Below are 27,319 nucleotides of genomic sequence, written 5' to 3' on the forward strand. Positions count from 1 at the left end.
CTCCAGCTTCTGATATAACAATCCTTCATACACTCAAATGCATATCCAATCATCTGTGCTTTTCCATACTCTAAGGAAAATAATCACATTACTTTAAAATTTTCTTCTTAGGTCTTATTTTCTACCCTTTAACCATCTGTACAGTATTCTTTCTGCTTTGAAACATGGACAATCGTGTCATCCTTTTTGCCTTGTTAAAAGATCCATTCAGTGCTGCAGTTTCCATCTTGTTGCTTCAGAGCCCATATACTCATCATAAATGTTTAACTGGTAGTATCTTTTCATATTAAAATCTCCATTAGCAATGGTTTTAGCACATAATGGTTCTCCTGATTCTTCGACTTAAGGATTCGCCTTTTTTAAAATAAAAATCACATATAATGAAATCACATTAATTATTGATGACAATGGCTCAAGTACACAGAGAGAAAAACTTTTAATCCAAAAGAAAACAAAAATAAATAAATAAAAACAGAAGATAAAAAGCCTGTAAATGCAAGCTAATTATAAAGAGGTTTGATGTTTATTGATCTAAGTTTTTAGAATATACTCATGGGGGAATGGGGATTTGAGTAAAAGCTCAGGTGCTATTTGGTTTAAGTCCTAATTTGGCAATGTCTCCTGTTACTGTCTAAATATTCAACTTTGGAAAAGCAATAGTTCTTTTAGTTTGAACTATCAGGAGCTTGGATCATATTTTACCCAATCTTACTGCACTGGGACCATGTGTTGAAAACATGGTCCTGGTGCAGTAAGATTTAGAGACTTTGGTCAATGACTGCATCATAAAGGCTCTGGCTTCATCAGTGGATTAATCCATAGCTTAATAGGCTACTGAGAAATGAGACCTAATTATATTTGACACTACAGTGTCAAATATTTCGATTATATTTAACGGCTACTCTAAGAAATTTTCTAAAAAAATTAGACTAAGAATTTAAAAGAACAAAGGACAGAAAAATCCTCTTTGGGTTATAAAGCCAAACCACTATATGGTTACACAAACAAGAGGGAATGGGAAATCAGTATACAAATCCAGTAGTTTTGAAGACTGAGTTCTTTGTTAAAAGGGTATGTGCAGCCTCAGATTAGCTCCTTGAACTTCTGGGATCTAAGTATCCTCATTAAAAGGAAGTGACAAATGATCTCTCAGATCTCTACTATTTAAAGATCTGTGCTTTTACAGCAAGCACAAGCACTTAGGGCACAGACCCATGATGGCACAAATTATGCATGTGGTTAAATTTACATTAATAGGGTGGATATGTGCTACATTTGCATGTCCCATACATGCCTCTCAACGGGGTCTACCAAATGACCAAGAGGATATAAGATGCCGTACCCCGAGTCTGGAGATAAATTCTAGGTTTGCCTTGATCAAGGCATTGTGTCATTTTCCAATAATTCTAATCTGTCATTCCAATACTAAGTCTCCAGTGCTGCCTGAATAAGACAATTTAGTTCAATTCTGACATGTAGGGCACATGCAGTACAGCTCCCACCAAGTCAAGGACAAAGTCCTAGAATTCTGAGGCTAACTATGCAGAGTTAGAGCAGACCCCACAGGCTAAGGAGGCAGTCCCACAACACTGCCTTCATTTTGAAGATGCCAGCCTGCAATGATTCCCTGCACTTCTGCCTGGCTGACTATCACTCAGGAGTTCCCACAACTTCCCTCCCCCAAGTTTTGATAATTCTCAAGAATGACTCATAGAACTCAGGAAAACACTAAGGATATGACTCAGGATTAGTCAACTGGGAGAGATTCATAGGGCAAAGTATGAGAAAGGGGTGCAAGCTCCATGCCCTCTCCAGGCACACACCTTTCCAGCACATTGATATGTTCTGTCACCACTTGGAAGCTCCCTTAGCCTCTTTGTTTCAGAGTGCTATATGGAGGCTTCGTTACATGGGTATAAATCATGAAATAATTGGTCACTGGTGACTGAGTTTTCAACTTCAACTCTCCTTCCCGGAGATACTAAAGATGGGGCAAAGGTAAAGTTAACAAATCCTTACCCTGTAATCTAATTCACAGTCTTTTGGATAATCAGATGTTATGGTTTGGATCTGAAATGTCTCCTCAAAAGCTCATGTGTTGAAAACATGGTCCTGGTGAAATAAGATTCAGAGATTTTGGTCAATGACTGCATCATAAAGGCTCTGGCTTCATCAGTGGATTAATTCATAGCTTAATAGACTACTGGGAAATGAGACCTAATTGTAGGAAGTAGGTCACTGGGGACATGCCCTGAAAAAGTTTATGTTTTCACTGCCATACTCCCCCTGCTTCCCAGCTCGATGCCATGAGCTAAGAAGTTTTCCTCCACACCCTTCCACCATAATGTTTCTGCTGACCAACCATGGACTGGATCCTCTGAAGCCTTCAGCCAAAATAAATATTTTCTCCTCTAAGTTTTTCTTGTCAGGTATTTTGATCACAGCTATGAAAATTTGTTTAACCTAACAGTCCACATCCTAAAGTTTTCTAGGGGCTGCCTTGAGTTATCATATTAGCATTAATTCAGGTACTGGTGGCAGGGAGGGGGAAGGGGCTCATGAATAACAAAGATGGTCAATAACAAAGACACTCAGGAAATGCCAAAGGTTTTAGGAGCTTGTGCCAGGAACCAGGGATAAAGACCAAACATTTATTTTTTATTAGACCATACAAGGGATCAGAGTTGTAGGTAGCAGCCAGTGCTCAGGCCTGAGAACAAATAATGACTTAGGGTATCCCTATCTGTGGAGAAGTCTTCCCCAACCCCTATCAGAGGTGGGAAAGGAGGAGAAAACCTCTTCTCTTTGCATTGTCTTCCCAGTGGGCAGGAACTGGAGCAGTTAAGATTTTAGGGCCAGCCAAAGAAGTGGCTCACAAAACTGATGCCCTGCAATTCACTCATCCTTTCCCATTCCCTCTGTTCTGTAAGAATTTAGTTAACAAACATCTATGTAAATACTTACTGTGTGTCAGCTTCATAAATATTCTAAGTGCTTCATAGATATCAACTTGTTTAATTCTCATTTCACCCTTTTAACTAACTATGATTATGAAGATACTGAGATACAAAAAAGTAACTTGCTCAAGGTTATACACTAAGGGAATGAGCTGAGATGCAAATCTGGAGTGCATGCTCTAATCACAATGCTGTTGTTCAAACTCTGGGCTCCTTAACCCATGAATGGTGTTATCATGGAAAAGTATTAGCTCCTTAATTCATTTTAAAACTGAATTTTTTTCTCTCTACCCACTTTTTAAAAAAAAATACTTCAGGGGGGATATAAATTATCACTTATTCCATTGTTTGCAAAACAGTGACGGGGTGGCAGGCAAGCATTCTGAGCACTCATAGTTTTCTTTGGATGCAGTGCTTGATACTAAGAAGGAAATTTTAAAAGGCCCTAAATTTTCCTCTGGATGAACTGGGTATAGGTGGTCCACTTAGGATAATCTCCATTAGGGAAAGGGGTAATGGTGTTATGATTGTTTGGGTATGAGTAAGATTAGGCCAAGAAAGTATGTTTACAATAGTGTATATAGGAATGAAGGTATGTGTAAATGCTGGCCTTGGGTGGAAGATAGCAGGGATATTATTCTCTGTATTTGTGCAGATGCTGTCTGTTCTCAGAGACTTTTCACATGGCCTGGGTTAGGTGGGAACTGGGCCATGTGAGAAGGAGAGGAGTGTACATTCCAAAAGCTCACTCCTGGGGATTTGGAAGTGAGTGCAGGTACCCCAGTAATTGAAGTGAGGCTTCCATTTGGGAAAGTGACTAGTGAGAGACAGTCTTATATTGATATATTAATAAAGGAGTCCTGAGCAGGAATCATCAGAGATAAACAGGAGAATAGATTAACGCTATGACACACAGATGTCAGAAAGAGGTATGGGAGAAGTCACCTATTTCTTCTTCACAGTCAGGGCCAGAATCACAAGATTCATGTCTATAGTTCCTGCTAGGCATTATTAAAAATGCCCTGATTTTTCATAATAAGAGATTTTTTTAAAAAAACTTAGGCCATTTTGAGTATGTTTCTGTATCCCAGATACAAAAAAATATCCATGAATAAGATACTAACCAGTAACATAAGTAAGTTTATCATTTCAACAAAAAGTAAAAGTCCTGATGTTACCACATTTTGAAGAATATTATGATTAAAAAAAAAAAAGGATCACCTCTCTCCAACTTCCCACTTCACAAAGGGTCATTCAAACCATTAAAATCCCTTGAAGTCTCTTATTCATTGATATTTTTCCTTTGATCATTAAAGGCATCAAAAGGGAGACAAAAATCAATACAAAGTCATTTGGGGGCACTAAGCACAAATCTTCTCTGCCTTTGCAATCTTTAAGAAAACTCAAGGACACTCCAAAACCCACACATCCTGCTTAAAGTTATATGATTGTGTTCATCTAATCAGAACATGAGACTTTTGGAATTTTCTTGGGAATTCCTTACCATTCATGGAAACAGTAGGAATAGTTTTAGAAGGGGAGCCTGGGTTCTTTCCTAGATTTCTGTGATTTTGCTACATCTTCCTTTAATTGATGGTTACTTTCTTAACTTATGAATTTAGCCAGTAATTCCTATTTAGGAGTTAAGATCGTATTTCAGTCAAAGTCTTACACTTTATTCAAAACTCAGATTATGTCCACATCCTTCTAACAGGATATCTGTATCAGTGTTTTTATTTTCTTCATTGCATGATCTCCATATGTAAAATTCCAGTTTATTTACATGTTTACTGTTGATCTCCATCATCTTCCTTGGTCACCACTGTATCCTCATCAACTGGCACAGAGCCTAAAGCCTACTAGAAACTTGATAAAATTAGGGTAGCTCACTGCTCTAACAAACAGAGCAGAATGCAGAATGGGCCAAATGGAAGCAGTTTGTGTTTTGCTCGTGTAGAGTTCAAATCAGCTGTACTTGTGGAAGGGGGAGGGAGCGTTGTTTTCTGGGGTCATTCAGAGACTGAAGCAGATGGTGTCTTTGCCATCTTCCAAGTAATCCTGACCAGTAGCCTTCATCCAGCAGAAAAGGGAAAATCATGGAAGCACATGCATTCATGGCAGGATTCATGGGCAGGCCTGGCCTTAGTCACATGCACATGGCCTGATCTCCATTACAGGGCCCTATCTCATAGCTGGGAACTTGAAGGAAAGATAGATTAGCTATGTGTCAGGGGAAAAAAAAAGCAAGAGCATGCTAGCTATGGAACAGCCAGAAATCCATGGGTGTCCGTTGAAGTAAAGGGAAGAAGAAGGAAGGAAAGAAGAAGGAAGAAGGGCTTTTTCCTGTTATAACTTGGTGAGATAATGCCTCTTTCTATGGAAATGTCTCTTCTATTTGGCCATCTGTTAATCAGCTTTCCATTACTCTAACAAATACCCGAGATAATCAACTTTAAAAAGAAAGGTTTATTTTGGCTCACAATTTGGGGGATTTCAGTCCATGACTGATTGGCCTCATTGCTTTGGGCCTGTGGAAGGCAGCACATCATGGTGACAAGCATGTGTCAGAGCAAAGCTCATGGCTGAGAAATGAGAGAGAGAGGAGGCGGAAGGGCTGGGGCCCACTATCCCTTTTGAGCACATGGGTCATTGGAACTAAGATTTTTCCACTATGCCCTATCTCTTAACGTTTCCATGTCTCCCAACAGTGACAAGCTGGGGACGAAGCCTTTAATACAAGGGCCTTTGAGGACAGTAAGGATTCAAACCATAATACCATCCAGTTGGCTGGACACGTTTACCCTATTTCCCATAACTTATAAATTACATGAAATTCAGAGTTTTTTCTCAAATTCCAGTTTCCTAGAATAAGGTCATGGCTCAAATAAATACTAAAATTTTGAGAAAAAAACAAAGCAGATCAAGATCTACTCATACTGAGGTGAAAGACAGAGGGACAGTAGAAACCACAGCAGCTGAAAGTTCTCGATCGACCAAGATTCAGTTTGGGAGATTCCACAACAAAATAAGATCCTGAACACCTACTGGGTGCTGGGACCAGGAAGTGCTTTGACATATATTTCAATCCTTTAAAAGTCCCTAAGAGCTGGGCATGGTGGTGTATATCTGTAATCCCAGCGATTTGGGAGGCTGAGGAAGGAGAATTATGAGTTCAAAGCAGCCTCAGCAAAAGCGAGGCACTAAGCAACTCAGGGAGACCGTCTCTAAATAAAATACAAAGTAGGTCTAGGAATGTGGCTCAGTGGTCCAGTGCCCTTGAGTTCAATCCCTGGTACCAAAAACAAAAATAAAAACAAAATTCCATAATAATAATGTTTGGAAATACTAAACATTGAGAACAGGGTCTACACTGGGCTCCTGTCCCAAGGAACTGGAAATCAAATGCAGTTCCAGGCAATAGTTCAATCTAAGATTAATGAGATGAGCCCCAATTACATGAAGGTTTACAAGAAGGAATTTTTATTTTTTAAAAGTAGATATTTTTAATCTCCCATTTTTAGGCAGTAACATGATTTTGAGTCACCCTGGTGAAAGGAAAAAACGTTTGGTTTTGCCAAGCTATTAGAAGCTTGAAAGCAGGTCACTGGTCCCAAGAATTAATTAGGACCAGCCAACTCTGATGTCCTGAGTGGGCAGACTAGAATGGCACCTTTGCGAAAAGGGTAGGGAAGGCTATAGCCCATCCTCAGGTGTTTCTAATTATCAGTGCTTTAGGTGGAACGGTTAAAGAGTGGGTACTATTTGCCTAAGGTTGACTGTACTGTAAAACTTGATTAGGTACAGACTCTAAACCATTTATAAACAGCTGTACAATTAACCAGTTAGAAAGGGCCAAAAGGACCCAGATGAAAAGTAAAAGCTGGATAGGGTGTCCCTGTGCTTCAAGGTGGTCCAGCTTCCAGGGTCACAGAGATTTAAGGCCTTGCTGAACTCAACCACATATATCTCTTCCTCCACTTCCCAACCCTCCTCTCAATCATCAGACTATGCACAACCACACATTAAACCCAGAACTCTGTAGCATTCTTTCTGGAAACACCATTGCATCTCTCTTTCCCCTCCCCTCTGCCTCCTTTCACTGCTCTGTCCATTACTATACTTGACACTTTAAATGAAGTCATTTACTTCCGTGATATTGTGTGAATGAAATATGGAAAGAACCGATTTGGGCAAATGCTTAAACTCCTATGTACAAAGATGCTCATTCAGTATTGTCATAAATAATGGATTTGAAGAAAAATTTGGGAAAACATCCATATGCATTAAGATGATGGAGGAGAGCTATAGTTACTGGCATGGAATAATAGCCGTGATAAAGTGCACGAAAAAATTCAGAAGTAAATAGAATGTATCCTATCCATTTATTATTCTTTCAACAAATATTTAACATGCAAGTACTATTCTGGTCATCAAGACGAGACAGGGAACATCATTTCTACTCATGAGAGTTTACAGTCTGTTGAGGATGTGCACATTAATCAAATAATAGTATAAATAAATACATAACTTAAAACTGATAAGTAGCATGAAGCAAAATGCAGGATACAACTGAAGAAAAACAACCTACTTCCATTAGTAGGAACTGCCTTTGTATGTCATGTGTGTATATGTATATATAGGTATAGAAGGGAAAAAAAACTAGGGCCAGGTATGGTGGTGCCCGCCTATAATCCTAGTGGTTCTGGAGGCTGAGATAGGAAGATCACAGGTTTGAAGCCAGCCTCAGAAACTTGGCAAGGCTGTAAGCACCGTAGTGAGAATCTGTCTCAAAATAAAAAATAAAAAGGGCTGGGAGGTGTTGCTCAATGGTTAAGCATCCAATCCCTGGTACTAAACAAACAAACAAACAAAAACTCCTAGGCATGTAGAGAAAATTCTAAAAAACTAAAATGTTGTGGAAACCAGAAGTAATTAGAAGAGTCATTATCCCTGAATGATGTTACTTTTCTTTTCAGCACATTATGAACTTTCTGAGATTACCAACTTTCTTTGGTAATCAGGAAAATAAAATTTTTTTAAAAATTTAATTTGACTTACTAAGTTTGTCTTATTTGGTTTTCTCATTTATATGTCAGGCTACCTTAAGATTTAGAGTTATCAACTCTTTTTTGTTGTTGTTTGTTTCTCCTTTAAGGTAAAATAAGACTATTTCCTGACTTGGAAAAATAAAAGGGAGCCAGGAAGACACCCTCCCCCAGGGGACATGGTTTCCCATCCAGCCAAAGCCTGTGCATCAGTTATATTTCAATATGAAAATCCTCAAATGGCTATTAAATTACTTCTCAGTTCTCAGAAAGATATACAGAAATTAACTTGTGACGTATTTTGATCTATTTATAATTTATCTCTAGTATTTACAACTATTCCCAATGTTTTTAGTAGCTCAGCCTTGAGCTTTAGTTTAAGGCAAGAGGGAAGGATCCTGCTTGCACCCCTTGTTAACAAGAGATCTTCCGGTTGGACTCCCAAAGCTCTTTCCCACTAAGAACACAAAGTGTCAGCCTCCGCATCCAGGCAACTTGGTGGATGCCCTGGCCACTGCCTGTCCACAAGGGCTTACTATAAACATCATAGTTCCTATTAAAATGCTGATATGTTGGTTTGGGGGTTTTCTGTTTTGTTTTTATGAAAGGCATATGTTCACCGTCACAAGGAGCATTATTTAAATAAAGAGAGGGGACTAAGAAGAAAATTCAAAAATGTCCCCCAAATTCTGCCACTGTCAATAGTATGGTGAATGCGCTCTTCATCTTTATCCATGTATAGACAGCAACCCACTGGTGTAATTTTAATGGGATCACTTGCTTCTTTTTAAAAATGAGAATGAAGAACGGTATGCAAAGCTTAAAAATAAGTAGATCTTAACTCAGGGTTATAAATCAGGATCATGAGTTGCCGCATGATGGCTTCAGGGAGCCAGTGATGTTCTATTCTTTGAGCTGGGTGCTCATTACAAGATTGTGCTCATTCTGCAAAAATGTGAGTTGTACATTTATGATTTATGCACTGTTTCAGTTTCTATGTTATCTTAATTTTTTTTTTCACTTAAAAAAAAAAAAAACCCTCTGGTTAAGTTAATCACGCTCCAAACAGATGAAGATGAGAGGCAGGGAGAGGAAACCTAAAATCCAAGAACCAGTGAAATGCATTTTTAGGCAGTATTTATTTTCAGTACCTTAAAATTAATCCATTATTTATGATTGCACTTTTGCACAAATTTAATTGGCAATTCTTCTGAGTCCTAGATTGGGTAAATGGGTATTGACTTTTTTTTAAATGGCATTAAACCTAAGTTATAAACATGATTTTACCCAGAATCTCCATGTTGAATGAACAAACACTGGTGAAGTCTTAGGTGTAGCAACATTTGCAATATACCTATGCTGAGAAGCCACACTTTCTGTGAACTTATTAACCAGCCATAGTCCATCAGATACATTAAAATTACGTGGGTAAAGCAGAAATTAGTTAAGAAGTGAGATTTAAGATCACACAGGTTGATTCCCCCTTCTTCCTCATTCTTCAATAAAATCTTTCTTTATCCACCTCTTAAAACACTCATATATGGCTTGTTATATTTTGATTTCACCACTGAAACCAAAAGAAGCACAGTAATGCAATAAATGAGGGGAAATAATCCAAGTTGTTTTGCAACACATCATATAAATGCAAACAAGGTTATTTTCAGAATCCAAACACCAAATTTCTCCAAACAGATATGTTCTCCCTTCTAAGGTGGGGCCACATCAAGGAGGATGACTCAGATTGCGGGTTTCAGGGAGACTGGGCACTTCATAGAACCAATAAAGAGATGCTCAGAGCAGAGAACTTAGGGGTCTAGGATGTAAAGTGAGAATACTATCTGGATTGCTAAATCTACAGAGCAAGTTAGAGATGAACACTAGTAGGAATCAGAGAGTTCCTATGAGGAATGAAAGAGGATTGTTAAATCAAGAAAATGCAAAGAAAGGAAGGGCAAACTTTGACTATATTGTAAGCTCAACCTGAAATACCTAAGAAAATTTGTCTTGTTTAATTTCTTTTTGGGGGCACTAGGGCTTAAACCCAAGGTCTCAAACATGCTAGGCAGTGCTTTGCCACTCAGCTACAACCCCAGCCCCAAAATACCTAAGGAAGTTTTGCTCACATTCACAATTGCTGTCAAGAGTAGCAAAATGAACCGTGCCCTTTCTCTTGAAATCCTCTAAGCACCTCCCCAGAGACTTCATCCATCTCAAACCTATTTAATTTTTAGGCTATCCAGCTAATTAGTTTCTTTATTCTAGTCTTGTATCTATCATATTGATTTTACAATCAACATTAGGCTTAATAATCAACTACTTCAATGGCATTTTCCCTAGCATCCCATGTTGCCCTTTTGTCTTGTCACCTGAAGGGACCAGTGTAGCATCCATAGTGAAACACCAATATCTACCGATGCTGCCTCATTAGGTAAAAACTTGAACCAAGCTCGTATTTGCTCATTTTTTTAGCTTTGCACTCCCCTTTACCCATCATATAAGTAATTTCTTCACTGAAGACCACAGAAGAATGAATGAGAGATCACTCATCCTCATTATATTGCTGATATAATGTGTCATTTATAGTTCTAATGCTCTTAACACCACCTTTAAGAAGAAACTAAAAACCAACCAACACATTTCACTCCCTTTTCCCAATAGTCTGCATTTTATCCATTCTATTAGTAAAAGCACTCATACCTTTATCATGTGTACTATGGCTTGAGGGGTGGATTTTGGGAGAGAGGTCTTTTGTAAACACTTTCTCTTCCTCATCTTCCTATGCATCTTATCAGTGTGGCTGAAAGTTATTCACTATAGAGAAAATAGCACTGCAGCCATTAGCACCTTCTCAGGAATATATTCAAAAGGACACTTCTTAACTTTAGCTGATATGGTTCTCTAAGAACACACTGTGTTGTTACTCATTTGAAATACCTCACTGGACTTGGATAATGTGTGTGTGTGTGTGTGTGTGTATTATTATATTTTGCACATATGAGAGAATCCTATAGCCTGTTACCCACTGTCCAATATATAAAACAATATATATCATATGTAGATATGTCCTATGTTTTATATAATATATATATGTGTGCATGTCATATAGACTCAGACTTTTTCTTCCTTAATTCATACCTTTATTTATGATTCAAGAACACAAAAAAATTACTATGTTTAAGGCACTGTAATGGTCTGAATATTTTTTTCTCTCCAAATTCATGGGCTGAATGAACCCTAATCCCCAACCTTTGGGAGGTGATAAGGTCCTGAGGGCTTTGCTCTCATGAAAGGGATTAATGCTTTTATGAAAGACCCCAGGATTCTAGCTGGCCCCTCTACCATGTGAGGATACAGCTAGGAGGAGCCATATATGAAGCACAGAGCCCACACCCACACCAAATGTGTGGCAGCCTTGATCTTGGATTAACCAGTCTACAGAACTGTAAGAGATAAATTTGTATTGTTTGTAAGAAATCCAGGATAAGATACATTTTTATAGCAGCCTGAACACACCAAGACATGCACCATACCTGGTAACATAAGAATTACAATAAGACGACATATTCCCTTTCCTCAAATGCCAGTCTTAGCTTTTCTCCTTCACATTTTGCATCCGGTGAGTTCAGGTGGAATTTCCCTTCATGTCATGTCCTGTTTTGATTTCTTTTTCATTTTCTCTCCACAATCTTTATTTAAATTACTTGTCCCTAGGTAATTTCAAAAGCTTCCTTCTAGCTGGGTGCAGTGGCACCCGTTTGTAATCCCAGTGGTTTGGGAGGCTGAGACAGGAGGATCAAGAGAGTTCAAAGCCAGCTTCAGCAACAGTGAGGTGCTAAGCAACTCAGTGAGACCCTGTCTCTAAATAAAATATAAAATAAGACTGAGGATCTGGCTCAAGGGTTGAATGCCCCTGAGTTCAATCCCCAGTACAAAAAAAAAAAAAAAAAAACCCTAAAACCAAAAACACCTACTTTACTCAAACATACAAACATATTAATGAAATCCCCCACAATGATCCAATGGAGTAAGACTTATTATGCCCATTTTTCAGATAAGAAGACTAAAAGAGTCATGTTTTTTTAAACTACTATCTAAAATCTCACAGCTAATAAGGGGGATAGCACAGAAATTTAACTCTATATCTAAGCAAATTTAAACCCTCTTCCCATAATATTAGACTATCTCCCAGTTAGACAGCTATTTAAAGGGGACTGGCCAGAATGGGTATATAAGGCAGGCATTTCAGTGTTGTGTGTGCTATGGTTTGGATGAGGTTTGTCCCTCAAGGGTTTATGTGTTGAAAGTTTGGTCCTCAGCATGGAGATAATAAAAAGCAGAGCCTAGAGGGAGGTCCTTGGGTCACTGGATACTGCTCTCCAAAGGTATTAAGGTATTTCTCAGGGACCCCCAAAACAGTTTTGAGGAGAGCAAGTTGTCATAAAAGCCTGAGCCTGACCCTGAATTTCTGCCTGACTTCCTGCCTAGGGATGTGAGCCATCTGCCATGAGGTCCCCAACAGAGCCCTGCTAATGATGGTGCCACATCCTTGAACCTCCAGAGCTGTGAGCTAAATAAACCTTCCTTCTTTGCAAAGTTAGCCTGCCTCAGGTATTTCAATAAAGTAACAAAAACAAAGGTATACAGTATGCAAGTGACAATAAAGTAAAAGAGGTGACATTGGGAAGGAAGAACAGAGGAAAAAAGAAGGGCAAAGATGAGTGAATTTTGAAGCTGAATCACTGAAGGTCTCTAATTTACTGTCACATGTTTGCTTAGACCTGCTTCCTCTCCTCTCTATCTTGGAAATAGTATGATGAGGTGGTTTAAGGAGTAAGGGTCCCCTCCCCCCAACAGAGCCAGTCTGCATTTGTTCCCACCCTGGAACCCCTACTTCCTAGCTGTGTGTCCTTCAGAAGCCACTTACCTTCCATGAGCCTTAACTCAATACATTAGGGACAATACTCACATGTATTAAACATACAGCACACAGCTTAAAATATTTGTGAAATATTATTGAAGAATAACCACACATTACCCTTGCTTTGAAATAACTTATAGTTGTTTGCAATCAACTATAGATAGATTTAATTATTTTCATTCACTTTACACTTATAAATAAAACAACAAAAGTAATCAGAAGCCAGAGCCCTAGCAGAACTGGCTTATTTGCTGTAACACTCAGCAAGCTCTGACATGTTCCTGATTCTAATGAGGTCAAGGAGATTGTTTTAAACAGAGAGTGCATCTTTTTCTCTTGGAAGTCAGATACCTGATCACATTTGCATGATAAGAAACATGATTAGTTTCCATTCATCATGGAGAAGACTTAATGAAAATCTAATCTATAGATTTACCCCCCCATCCTTTCCAATTAAAGGGTATTTTTGTTTTTCAACCCAATTCTCTCTTACAGAATTCTCAAGAAAATGAAAGGTGAAATAGGGTTCCCTACCCAAAAGTTAGCTCACTAAAATGTCTTCACTGTTAAAAATGTGACCATTTTAAAAAATATATATATATATTTAAATTAGTGCATTATACATCATAGATTCATCTCGATATATTCATAGATGCTTATAACACAGTTTTCTTCATTTCAATCCCCAATACTTCCTCTTTGCCTCCCTTCCTCCCTCTCCCTGATCCCTTCCTCTACACTATTGGTCTTCCCTTTATATAATAACAGCATCCACCACTAAGAGCGCATTTAGACCAAGGGTCTTATTTTAATGTACAATTGGATAATTCTTTCCAATCTTCTAAGCAGTAATTAGATCACATATCCAGAGAATGGCCTGGATGCAAACAGATGTCACACTCCCCATCACATCCCTCCTCCAACCTCAAAGGCAAGTTCCCCCTCTTTGGAGGTCTATATATTTTCATTCATCAGGTTGTATTATTGCACTTCAATGATCTCAGCCCCTGACTTGCTCATTTTCTCCCTGAATCTCATAAAACACTGCCACCATGTTTCTGTGTAGGCTCCAAGTGTGCAGGCAGGGGATTTTATCTGCATTTCAGCCTGGTCCTTGTTAATCCTCTAAGGAATGTTCTCAGGCCAATGCAGAGAAGAAAAGAATTAGTATGCCTCAAGAATTCAGGCAAAACAAGCCAAAGCACTGAGTCCCTTTTCACCCTCTTGCTGGACATGATGATTTCTTTTACCCACCCTGTTGGATGGAGGAGAAATAGGGGGCGTTTACAGTTCTCAACAGGTTAGCAGAACTGCTAAAATGGGGGCAATGACAAATGGCACCAGATATTGACAAAGAAGAGACAAACTGGACCTTGTCTTTGCAACTTTATTTCTAAGGTCTGTGTGCTTCTGAGTGATTGAGAACTCCAGAGTTAGGGTAAATACGGTATTCTCCGAAACCTGAATCCCAGTTTTCCCTTTCCTGAGTTGTTAGAAAGTCAGACACTTCTAAAAATTCCACACCCCATCAGCAGTCTCTTCATTCATCTGGATTATAAATGGAATAATCATTTCCCACACATCAGCTGTGCAGTCAAATAAGTATATTTCAGGCATTCCATTTATGCAATAATAGGTTTTATTTTCTTTTAAAAGTTATGTAATATTATTACCAGTGTCCTTCATCCCTTAATTCTTTAAGGAAAATGTCTAGAAGCTCCACTGCCATCAATCCTTCCCCTTCTACTTACTCCCAATTGTCCCCCCTGTATCATAGGTGATTGAGAAGAAGCACTTGGAAAAATCACTCAGACAGCACAGACTGTGAGATCAACATGGTTATTTCCCCTGTGAATTCTAAATCCTTCTCTAAAGACCTCAGATTAAGGTGTACCTCACCCTAGCAATATTTGCTGAAGTGAATCAAACAAACTTCCTTAAAAGTCACATAGCACTTTCTTTTAAAACAAGGGCTCCCATTGTCACTGCCTGCATACGATAGTTTTAAAAGAAAAATGAAATCACTTAGAAGTTTGCTCTAGTAACGTTTAATGTCTCCAGTAAACACTGACGCTCACAGAGCTGTGACAACTCATTAGGCAGAAAGGAAAGGTGCCTTCATCTGAATGGGTTTATACCCTCCATATGAAAATATCAAGAAAACTGCCAAAGATTTCTTTGAAGATGTCTCATGGAAATTACAATTACTTTCAGAGGAAAGAGTGCACTTCAGAGACCATATTAATCAGGGATTACGTTTGAGGTCACTGTGGGACTGTCCTTCCCTGGCAGAACCCAGCAAATGGTCCTTATTAATTATGAGGCATCATTACCCCTGACACAAAAAGGAATCATTTTTCAAAAATCAGTTCTCTGGTGGCAAGTGTGTTCTTGCCCTTCTAGTAAAAAAGTGACAGTGCCCCAGAGCTCGAGTGGCTGTGCAGGCTCATGATCTCAACAGCCATTTTCACCAACAGACGCTAATTATTCATTCCCAGGTAACAAATGAAGTCTGTAGAAAACTCCCGGAGTTTCTTACCATTGTGATCCAATCCTCCCTCCTTGCAGAGTGTAGCAGCCAGAGCTGTTGCTGATGTGCTTCTTCCGTCAGCCACTGGAGCCTTCAGAGGCAGAGAAGGTTTCATGTGGTACAAATGTATTGCCACCGATTATATTTCAGTCCCTCAATTGCTGGCCTCGGTGCTTTGGAAATCAGCCAAACCAAGCACGAAGAGAAAGGGCTGCAGCTTGCAATTTCAGAATTTCCCCTGGAATGTGCTCTTAAAAACGCGGGCCCCTCATTTAGCATTTTAGCAAATCCCGAGGACTGCTACATTCAATTATGCTTCTCTCTGTTTTGCTTTTAAACTAAGATGAGTTGTGTTGCTTGTGGAATGAAATTATGCCAAAGAGCTCAAGCTGACCCAGGGGATGCAGGAGAACCACAAGGATGTCTACACACTTCCAACCTGAGCAGAAACGTCTGCTGTTCCAATCAGGGTACAGGAGAATCTGCCTAGACAGAGAGGAAGGAAGAGGGACCCAGCTGCAGAGCACTCCATGGTTACAGCAGCCCAGCCATCGGTGGGTGTTTGCACAGTCCAGACTAAATCATTTGGTATGGCACTGTCAGTTCTGAACAGGTGGGAAGAAAAGTTCTTTGTGTATCACCACAGTGCATGGCGCACAGTGGTATCATAAAGAATAAACTTCAAGTTCTTCAAATGCAGAAACCCTATTGTTAAGAAGTGTTAAATCTAGCCTGTGTCTCTGTGTCATGGTAAACTATTAGGCTGTTGGCTTTTCCTATACTTTGACCACATTTTATTGCTTAATTTTTTTGCCTCAGAAGGATTTAACCACCCAATTAGCATCCAACAGTAACTAGACCTCATCCAAAGCTCAGACCATGACTCTTTAGAATAACAGTACACTGAAGCAAAAATATCTATCGATTGCCAAATTGTTTCCTTTCCCTCTCCACTTTTAAGTTCCAGGTGGGTAGTTACCATGTTTCTCTTGTTCACTTTTGTATCCCCACTCTATATCTATTCTATTATAAGGTATTTACTAGTTGAATTAATTAATGTACTATTTTCCCAGAACTGTTGGATATGTTGGTAGAGTTCCATATGATAGGTAAAAATTCCTTTTGCTTAGAGCCTGATGTACACTGTATTAATCAGGGCTTATGTTTGAAGTGGGACTGTTCTTCCCTCCCAGAAACCAGAAAAAGGTCCTTATTAAAGATGAGGCACCATTACCGCTGATGTGAAAGGAATCATTTTTCAAAATGAGTTCTCTTGTGACAAGGGTATTCTTGTCCTTCTAATGAAAAAGTAACCCCAGAGCTCAAGTGGCTGTATCCCCACTATGGTATCTATCCATTGTATGATATTTACCAGATGAATCAATTATTATTTTCCCAGAATTGTTAAAAATGTTGGCAGAGTCCCACAGATTAGCAAAATCCCTTCTCTTTATTTTAAGCAAAAAGCAAACAAAAAAAGCAAAGCATCACAAAACCCAACTTCAAATTATACTATAGAACTATAGTAACAAAATCTGCATGATACTAGCATAAAAAGAGATACTCAGACCAATGGAAAAGAAAAGAACACACAGAGAACAACCCACACAGATAAAGTCATCTGATCCTTGACCAAGATGCCAAAAACATATGTTGGAGAAAAGACAGCCTTTTTAACAAGTGGTGCTAGGAAAATTAGACAGTCATATGTAGAAGAATGAAATTAGATCACTGTCTCAGCCTGCACGAAAGTCAACTCAAAATGAATTAAAGACCTGTAAATTAGTACTGAAAATTTGCAACTACTAGAAGAAAATGTAGATACAACACTCCAACATATGGGCAAAGATAACAGCTTCCTCAATAAGACTCCTAAAGCTCAGGAAATAATACCAAAAGTTAATAAATGGGATAGCATCAAATTAAAAAAATATATATCTTCTGCACAGCCAAAGAAATAAGAATGTGAAAAGAGAGCCTACAGAATGGGAGAAAATCTTTGCTAGCTACTCTACCGAGACAGAATTAATATCCAGAATATACAAAGAACTCAAAAACCTACAATAGCAGAAAAAAATCAAATAAATGGGCAAATGAACTAAACAGACACTTCACCAAAGAAGACATACAAATGGCCAACAAATACATGAAAAATGTTCAACTAATCTTTAGCCGTTGGGGAAATGCACATCATTCTGAGATTTCATCTCATTCCAGTTAAAAGAACACCAAGAATAATAATTGCAGCAAAGGATGTGGGGGAAAAGTAACACTTTTACACTGCTGGTGGTAAATCAGTGTAACCCACTAAGGAAATCAATACGGAGGTTCTTCAAAAGACTAGGAATAGAATCACCATCTGACCCAGCGATACCATTCCTCTGTATTTAGCCTAAAGAATTAAAATCAGTATACTACAGCAATACATGCATACCCATGTTTATAGCAGCACAATTTACAACAGTCAAATTATGGAATAAGCCTAGGTAGCTATCAACAGATAAATGGATAAAGAAAATATTGTACATACATACAAAAGAATTTTATTCAGCCATAAAGAAGAAAGAGATTATGTCATTTTTAGGAAAATGATGGAACTTGAGAGCATCATGTTAAGTAAAAGAAGACTAACTCAGAAAGTCGAGGGTTATATGTTTCCTCTTATATGTGCAAGTCAGAGTGAAAAAAGAAAAAAAATGAAGGTTTTTTGGGGGTGGTCTCAATAAAATAGCAGGGTTGAGAAAAGGTATCGGGGAAAGGAGAAAACAGAAAGGGGAGGTACTGGGAAACAATATTAACCAAATTATATTTACATTATGTGCACATATGAATATGTAAAATAAATCCTACTGTTATATATATGTGTGTGTGTGTGTGTGTATATATATACCAATAAAAAATGGAAAAAAATTCTTTTGCTTGGACCCTGAGATGTTTTATTAGGTTAAATTTCTTTCATAACTGCTTTTCCTTTTATCAAAAAGATAATGTTCACATCCCCTCATATGGTTAGGTCTAGAAAGGTGCAGAAATAACTTCAGCAAAGCAAAACACTTGTTCCACAGTTAATTCAACCTGTGGGATAAAATTCATACTGAAGACCAAGTGATTTGATATTTCAGAAGAGTCCAAAGTATTTATCAGGTTTGATGGCACCCAGAAGTAGCTATGAATTAACAGAGTCCAAAAAAATCAATCACATTTTCACTGCTTGTGGGCAATAGACTTTAGAACACAAGCAGATAAGGCAGGTAAATCAGGTGCCCAGAGGAGATAATATATGGCCAAGATGCAGCTCAGGGCTTGTGCATAGTAGGTTCTAGATACTTAGGGATTACATACATTTCCTTAAAGGACTGCTCTGCATCTCTGAGTGTCATGCACGTGTCCCCATGGTTGCTTAATTTGGGGGTCTCATTTAATCCCTACATCCTTTCTCAAGGACACCGAAATGCACATCTTTGACTATTCCTACACTGTGCTCAGTTATACTTTTCCAGTGGAATGAGATGGTGACATCTATTGCAGTAAGACCAGGAAAAAGGCTCACCTGCCTCTTCCTACTATAGTGCCTTTGTCTTTGTGAACAATGAAAATCCCCTCAACAGCAGCAACAAACCATTACTGTTTTTTTTTTTTTTCCCACCTGTTCTTCAAGGTACAAAGATATGCCTTCCTGCTTCAGAAAGACATCTCTCATGGCTTTAACCCACAACAATTCTGCCTCTCTTCTGACTGGCACTCATTTCCATACCAACCTTTTAACATTTAATCACACACTGTTTTCTGACACTTCTAGGATGCCATTTTCTTTATCTTATTTTTTTATTTTTAGGTGTTTCTAGCCAGTCTGTAAACATGCAACTCCTGTTTAAAATCCATCCCTTCCCCCTTTTCTATATTGGAGCTTAAACCCAGGGCCTCACACATGCTAGGCAAGCACTCCACCATTGATCTATACCCTCAGGTCCTTAACTCTTAAATGGTATACCCCTGTCATATAAGGTTCTATTTGGAGGGGCTCCTAAAGTTTCTTCTCCCACCACACCTACACAAGCACTTTATGCTTTAGTCACAAAGAACTGTTTGCAGTGCCCTCCAAATGCTGTGTTCACTCATGCTTCCAGGCCTTTGCATACAGAGAACTCTTCCAGGACCGATTTTTACCACTTGTCCCCATGGGGACTCCTGCTCAGCACTCACTGTCTGTGCCATATCCTTTCATCCTCCCCAAAGGAGTGAATGACAAGCTGAAGGCAGGAGGTGCATTAAAGTCAGTGTGCACTTTCCTTCCATCTGTGTCAGAGCCCTGCACAAACCTAAGTAGATTTAAAATCTGTGCTTTTGCTGCCATGAGAAATGCTCAGTGTATTGGCATCTTTTCCCCTAAGAAAAATTGACTTTTTCCTCGAATAAATTAACCTAGTAGAAACAACAAGAAAAAAACGGATTTCTGAATAATCGTTTGCCTGTTGAATGAACTAGGATTAAATTGATGCTTAAAAAAAAAATGTTTGGACACTTGTGTTAATTGAAATTGTTAGACTTCTCAGCTTGATTCCTGAATCACAGCCACCTCATTGATACCCAGCTCCAGACATCATCAGTAAGGAATGTAAGAATTTCTGGAGAGAGAAACAGAAAAAGTTTTAGAATTTTCTATAAAACAGTCATTTGTATATTTTCGTTCAAACCAATGTGGACATTTAAAAGGATAGTCCTTTCCTTTGTACCCCCCAAACCTGTTCTTCTCCACACCCCAACAGGTAATATATCCAGGTACAATCACATAATGTCTGAGATCAAGGAGATGAGAGACCCGGGAGGAGTTGCTCCCTCCCCTGTGAACATGGAATATAGTACATTTACAAATGTGCTGTGGTCTGGGTCTTTATGTTCCCTTCAAAATCCACATGTTGAATCCTAATCCCCCATTATGATGCCATTAAGAGGCAGGGTCTTTAGGAGGTGACAAGGTTTTGTAGGTATCCTTAAAAGAGGAACTCCACCTCTTTTATCTTCCACCACATGAGCACACAGAAAGAAGGTGCCATCTATGAGGCATAGACCAGGCCCCCACCAGAAACCTAACTGCCTGAATCCTGGATTTCCCAGCTTCCAAGACTGTTGTTAGCAATAAATTTCCATTGTTTATAAGACTCAACTTATGATATTTTTGTTACAGCAGCCTGAATGAACTAAGACAAAAGGTGTATTAATAGCACCTATTTCATTTAGTGTTTTCTTAGAAGCAGATCCATTTTATCTTTTTTAATGAAATCTTTATTGCACCTTTCAAAGTTATTTAAAATGCATTTGAGAAGCCTAACAAGACATTATTACTCTCTCCACAGAGTACTCATTATTCACTTATTCAATATGTTCAAATGTTGGTCTAGCATTAATTAAAAGTTTATTTGGCATTCCCCAAAAAAAGATAATCACAAGAGAATGAAGGCTCCCTATGGCTACTGTGACATCCATTTCTTTTCACCACAATCCAGAGCTCTCTGGTGGACAAGAATCTAGAGGAAATAAACTAGATTTCTAATTATTCCATAGCAAAAGAATGACGTTCATATAGCCCATCCTTCGTTCATAAAGAACATAAAAAGTGTTGGGGAACTATTTATCTTTCTTTGTCTCTCTCATCTCTGATTTTAAGTCCAAATTCAATCTTCCTGTATTCACCTGTTTTTTCTCTGGTATTGGAGATATTTAGCCTTGCTCACCCCTGTCCAGCTGCAACCAATTCAGGCAGCAAGGCTAAGAGAGCTCAGCATGGACCAGTGATTATAGAGTCACTTAAGAATAATTGCCCAGGCAAGATGGTGCTTTCAAATTTAATCTCAAGCAAACTTAGTTTAAGAACCCTAAAGCATGTAGGATGCCTTTCAGTTTCTAATAATGTTTCAAAGGCTTCTCTTTCAATAGACTTAAACTGATGTTGGCAGAGGCATAATTAGGTCAAGGCAGGGAGAAAAAGAAAATATCACTTTTTAAAACTGCCCCAAGACTGCCAAGCATTTGTATATATGAAGAGTAACACAGGGAAAAATATATTTCAGAAGTCAAATAATTAAATTATGGCATTTTTTTTGGAGACACAAAACTAACAAGATCATTTCTAATCATGATAAGTGGCTACCCCAAAGAAGAAATGAAGAAGACAGCAGTAAAACGTGAGTGCTATCGGGGAGGCTAGTAGCAATCACATATCACCGTGCTTTGCAAGATTCAAAATATCTAGTAGAAAGCATGCAGCCTGTTTTGTAAACAATCCTGAATTACAAACAGAAATTACCAGAGGCCCAGAATCTTTACAATCCATTACAATTTACCTTTTTTTGTATTATCCCCAGGACCAACTAACTATGTTTCTTTGATTGTGCATGCATGTGTTCTTCTTTTCCACCACAAGAGGGAGCCGCAGCACAATAAGGGTATAGTTCTAGCTCTCTAAGCAGTAACAAAACGATTTTTATTACTGGTGACAACCCTGGGGCAAGGATACCTTTAACCAGGAAGGAATGTGATAAGTCAATTGTTCAAAATATACTTCAGAAGCTGTCCTTCAACTGAGACTTCTCGAATTTTTTTACATACATATATGCTTACATAGAGTGTGGTAACTGTTTTTATTTTCCCTTTCTATCTACCTTAATACCAGAATGTATAAGTCACTTCAAGGTTTTATTTAGATGAGGATAACCCAGATACACATTCTAAGCATTAAGGCTCTTGATTTTTAAACTAATGACTTTAATCACATGGAACTCATTGGATTGATCTTTATAAAGATTAAAAGCAATCTGTAATTCATCTTCTTCTCCTTAATTCTTCAAACATAAATGATTGCTCCAAGTACAAAGAATCTTTTGAGGCATATTGCTAAGGACAATTCAGTGGTGGCAAATAAGCAGTTTAATGAAGTGAACTCTGCTCATTAACCTTTGGCCAAAGTCACATCTGTACCCATTCCTTGCCTCAGCTCTTAAACACTTTAAAAACAGCAGCCAAGTTTAGTTCTAATTTGCCTCTGAAGAATTCAGCACCAGCCCATTTAGAAAAGTGATTATCCCTCAATTTGTAGGCAATGAGGTAGGCGCTTACATGGGATCCCAAAAGGCATCAATCAGACCATAGTGCTTGTCCCAGAGGGGAGCTTTATGCCCAAATCAATACAGGAGCTCACTACGCAGGGCAATTCCACAAAGGTGTGTGTGTCTGAAGTCAAACGCAGCTACTTTTATGAGGGAGAAAAAGAAAGAACCCACCATAGGATCAAGAGAAGTCTCCCAAAGAGGGTCCTGGAGCCCTACTTATGTAAATTTCTATTCTTTCCAGGCATGCACACGGGCCATTTGTGGTGCAGGGAGTGAAGGGTCAGTCACCCCCATGCCACCATGCTCCAGGACAGACCCTGGGAGTGCAGGAATTCTAAATCTAAACCTGACCTTCCCAGCCATTTTGAAGGAATGCTTCGCAGGTAGGAGGTAGAAGGATGACTATATTTTATTTACAAGTTTGTCAGCTTGATTTATAAGTTTCATATATTTCAACATGAAATTTTGTCATGACTCCTACCACTGTTGGAATGAATTTTTTCTTCCTCTTCTTTTTTTTTTTGATTTGTTTTAATTAGTTACACATAACAGTACAATGATCTTGACATATCGTACATTTGGATCAGATGGGATATAATTTCTCATTTTTCTGAGTGTATAGGTTGCAGAATTACATTGGTCATGCAGTCACATATATACCCACCAACAATAATAATGTCTATTTTATTCTGCTGTCCTTCTTATTCCACTTCATGACCAAAGGCACACATTGGTTTGGCTCAAAATTTCAGTAACTCTTGAATTGGGTTTCTATGGGGATAAGAACTATGCAGACCCAGCGGTGGTAAGGTTTGGCAGCCACTGGTCCACTGGCCTTTTAAATTTAAATTTAATGGCAATTTAACGGAACTTTAAACGCCAGTCCTTAGTCACATTAGCTGTATCTCAATAAGCTAAAGTCCAAGCAGCTAGTGGTTACTATATTGGTAAACACACATTTACAACTACGCCATCATTCCAGAATGTTCCTCTGAACAATGATGCCCTGAAGGACTCTCGAGACAGAAAATATAAAATGGGAAAGACTGGAATATCTGCATACCAAGAGCACAGATCAGCAGGTAAGCCTGCCATTTGGAATCACATTCTGAAGTGTTCAGGATTGTTATCAGACAGTATAAACAGCACCATTTGTTTGGTGATGACTGGCCACCTGTGGAATGAATACTTTATTTGGCTTTTGCTGTGTTGTAAAGTGGTAGAATTAAAAAATTGGAACCTCATTAAAATCTGGGTTTCTGCTTAGAAAAAATTGGAAGAGCTGGCCCTCTGGGACTGTACTCCCACACTAGAACCCAGGCCTGGAGCCTAGGAGTTGTTGTCCCTTCAGAAGGAAAAAGAGCCCTTTAGTTTATCCAAATCCCCCACCAGTCACCAAATTAAACATGATTTCCTAACTTCTCTTGTATATGCATTTGAATGGGGGGGAAACATAAACAAAATCCCTAGCTTTGCAATAAGAAAATGCCCTTAATAAAACAACATTAGAGATAACCAAAAACAGTCTTGCTCATTATCCCTATTTCTTTAAGTAATTAAATTGCATTACCACTTATCCAAACCGTACTCTTTGTAGAACTCTACTGTAGAAACTGGATTAGTGCATCGAAAATAAAAAGGTCAAACTTCATAATCTTCTATAATTCTGTACTCGGTACAGGCTTTCGAAGATAGTGGGAAAAGTTTTTTTTTTCCTCTGTTCCTCCATTCATATCCATTCTCTCTCTCTCTCTCTCTCTCTCTCTTTCTCTCTCTCTCTCTCTAATACACACAAACAGACACACACACACCCTCCTCAAGTGTTCTGAGTTGAGAAAAGGTCTAGTTGTGCATAAAGAAAAATAAGATTTCCAGTAATATTTGGGACCCTAATACAAAAATATGACAATCACACACAAATCTCTTCATTTAAAAAATCTATTCTCATGCCCATGAATCTTACGCATGTAAATTTAAGCTCCATAAATTCATCTGTCTTGTTCAATACCAGCACATAGTAGGTACTCAGTACTAAATATTTGTTAGGTGGAACAACAGAACCATCAAAGAGAGCAGAACATTTCCTTCAGAATTCTAAGCCTCTACCATATCCATCTTAACCTGACATAGTGATATTTATATTGATTTATTCAACAGGTTCTAGAAGGTTTTCATGTGCTTGGGCTCTGGTGGAGCTGCATCATAGTGTGCTGCAATTGATTCTCTGAGTCACCAGCCATATGTTTAGGAAGAGAATTGCAATTGTGGGAGAAGAATCTGATTTTAAATACGACTTTGCTTGTCTTTTTAAAGCTGCATACACACACACAACAATACTACAATTTGTGCATTAGAGTCTATTCCTTACCCTTCTCTACTACTTGCTCCAATTGACCCTCCCAGGGCACCCTCTGTGTTCCCGGCAGCCCTCTTGAGGGGAAGTTGTTTTTTCTCCCTTTGATCTGGTATGGCTGGGTGAGGCGGTCCCCACAGATGTCCTCCCTGCTCCTCACTACATTCTCAGACCACTCATTCTCGAGTCCTTTTCCCAAATAGGTCCAACTCTGAGTCTGCTGTCATGGGGCGGATCACCCGATGTTCCTCTGTCTCATTACCTCCTGACCCCAGCTTAGTTCCTTTTTCCTCACTGTCACTGTTTCCAATCCCACTTGTGTCTTAATCCTCAACGTTTCGACATATATGTAGATGACATTTCCAACACACCAGTGTCTCAGTTTCTTGAACCACCCCTCTCCATAATCTCATCCACCATCCTGCCTCTGCCACTCACCCCCACATTCGTACCATAGACTCTCTATATAATCTCAATTCTACACATCCCACATCCCATCCACTCTGCCCACAAGTTTCTCTTTTCTTTCCTTTCTCTGGTAACTTCCCTTCAGCCATGTATTATGTATGTGTGTGTGTATGTGTGTGTGTGTAATTTGCCCCTCTTAGGCTTTGCAATCTTTGGTCATAGTACACCAGTATTCAACCCTTGTTGTTATTTCTTTCCTTCTTATTCATCCTCAAATCAAAACCAGGGCTGGGGGTGCAGCTAAATGGCAGAGTACATGCTTAGTATGAGTGAGGACCTGGTTTCAATCCCTAGTGCATGACTGCATGTGCGCACACGCGCGTGCACATACACACACACAGAGAAATCAAAACCCACAGGTACAATCGCTCTTGCATATGCCCTCTACTCCCTTGCCCTCTTCCAGCTCTTATGTACCTCTCTGTCCTCCAGCCCTTGACATCTCCAACTCTTCACCACCCCACCTGTGCAGTGAGGCCTGGCTGGAGGAAACAAACTTCGTGCCTGCATCACAAGTGGATCCCTCGTGTCCTTAAAGCAACATCTGCTCCACCCACCATCCCGTCTTTCCAAGGGCTCTTCCACATTCCCTCTCCTCTCCCAGACTTCCAACACCTTCTCCTTCAGCCTCACTCTCAGCTAATGGCCTTTTCCTTCCTTCACTTCCACAGACCCCACTGCCTTATCCTCCCCTGCCTGCCAGCACCTGAATCTCCTGGGCTTGCCCTGTCCATCATACCAGGGTTGACCCAGTCATACTCCCTGTACAAGGCAAGTGACTTGTACATTGCACCCCATCCCCTCCCTCCTGACTCCTCCTGGGCATCTCTTCAGTAATTATCCCCTCTTCCACAGGTGTGTGTGTCTGAATGTGTGCACAGGTATATATACACATGTGTAATTTTTTGCTCTACACTGAATCACTTTTGTCAGCATATAAAATACAACTATTTCTCCCATATTAAAAAATAAAAAGAAGGGCTGGAGCTCAGTGGTAGAGCGCTTGCCTTGCATACGTGGGGCACTGGGTTTGATCCTCAGCACCGCATAAAAATAAATAAATAAAGATACTGTGTACATCTACAACTAAAAAAATCTTTTAAAAAATAATAAAAAAATAAAAAGAGGCCTTCCCATGTCATTTTTCCCAGCGGCCACAGTCTCATTTCTTCACCTCTCTGTGTAACAAAATCTAGAAAGCGTTCACTCTGGTGACTCCACTCCCTGTCATTCCATTAAGGAGGACATTGCCCTCCTTAAGGCTGCCCACACCCTGCCCCTGCCAGGTCTAACGCCCAACAGCATTTAGTCTTTGAGAGCCTTTCACACAGTGGAGGATTCCTCCTCTTGGAAGTCCTTGTTCCCCTTGGCTTTTCAGTACACCAGCTTGTTTTTCTGTCTGCCTCGCTGGATAGTCATTTGTGGTCCACTTCACATGACACCACTCCGTTTACCTAACCTCTTAAATTTGGGTTGCCTTTGGGCTCAATCCTTAGTTTTCTTTTGTACGTATACTCTGGTTCCATGGATTTAAATTGCAACTGAATGCCAGTGACTCCCAAATTGGACCTCCAGCCCAAACCTCCTGACTCCAGACTCATCTCTCCAATGTCTATTCAACAATGCTCTCTGGGGAACAGAAAAGGCCCAGTGGCCCGCGGAGGGACAGAGCTTCCAATCACTCCTGCAAGGTAGGCGGGCCTGCGACCCACCTGCAGAAGAGGAGCAGTGGCCTGCTGAGAGGCAGAGCCGCCCCCTCCCCCTGCACTGGCAAGGTAGACGGAACTGTAACCACCCACAGAGCAGGCCCAGCGGCCTGCTGAGGGGCAGAGCCGCCCCCCACCCCCCGCGCCTGCCAGGTAGGCGGAACTGTGACCACCAACAGAAAAGGCCCAGTAGCCCGCGGAGGGGCAGAGCTTCCAATCACTCCTGCAAGGTAGGC

The 27,319-nt window shown here is 39.5% G+C and overlaps 1 protein-coding gene across 4 annotated transcripts in view; it reads right to left on the reverse strand.

Annotated features, from left to right (window-relative positions):
• Pld5 (phospholipase D family member 5) overlaps positions 1 to 27,319 on the reverse strand; it is a 407,561-nt gene that overhangs the window by 290,606 nt on the left and 89,636 nt on the right. For 2 of the 4 annotated variants that reach the window (XM_048809215.1, XM_048809216.1), the window contains exon 1: positions 15,460 to 16,103. The exons of the other annotated variants lie outside the window; for them this stretch is intronic. In XM_048809215.1, the coding sequence (XP_048665172.1) occupies positions 15,460 to 15,462 (3 nt within the window). In that variant the 5' untranslated portion in view covers positions 15,463 to 16,103. Of the gene's footprint in view, positions 1 to 15,459; positions 16,104 to 27,319 lie in introns of those variants that run through there. 4 annotated transcript variants of the gene reach the window in all.

The sequence above is a fragment of the Marmota marmota genome, unplaced genomic scaffold (genome assembly GCF_001458135.2).
Source record: "Marmota marmota marmota unplaced genomic scaffold, marMar, whole genome shotgun sequence".
NCBI lineage: Eukaryota > Metazoa > Chordata > Mammalia > Rodentia > Sciuridae > Marmota > Marmota marmota.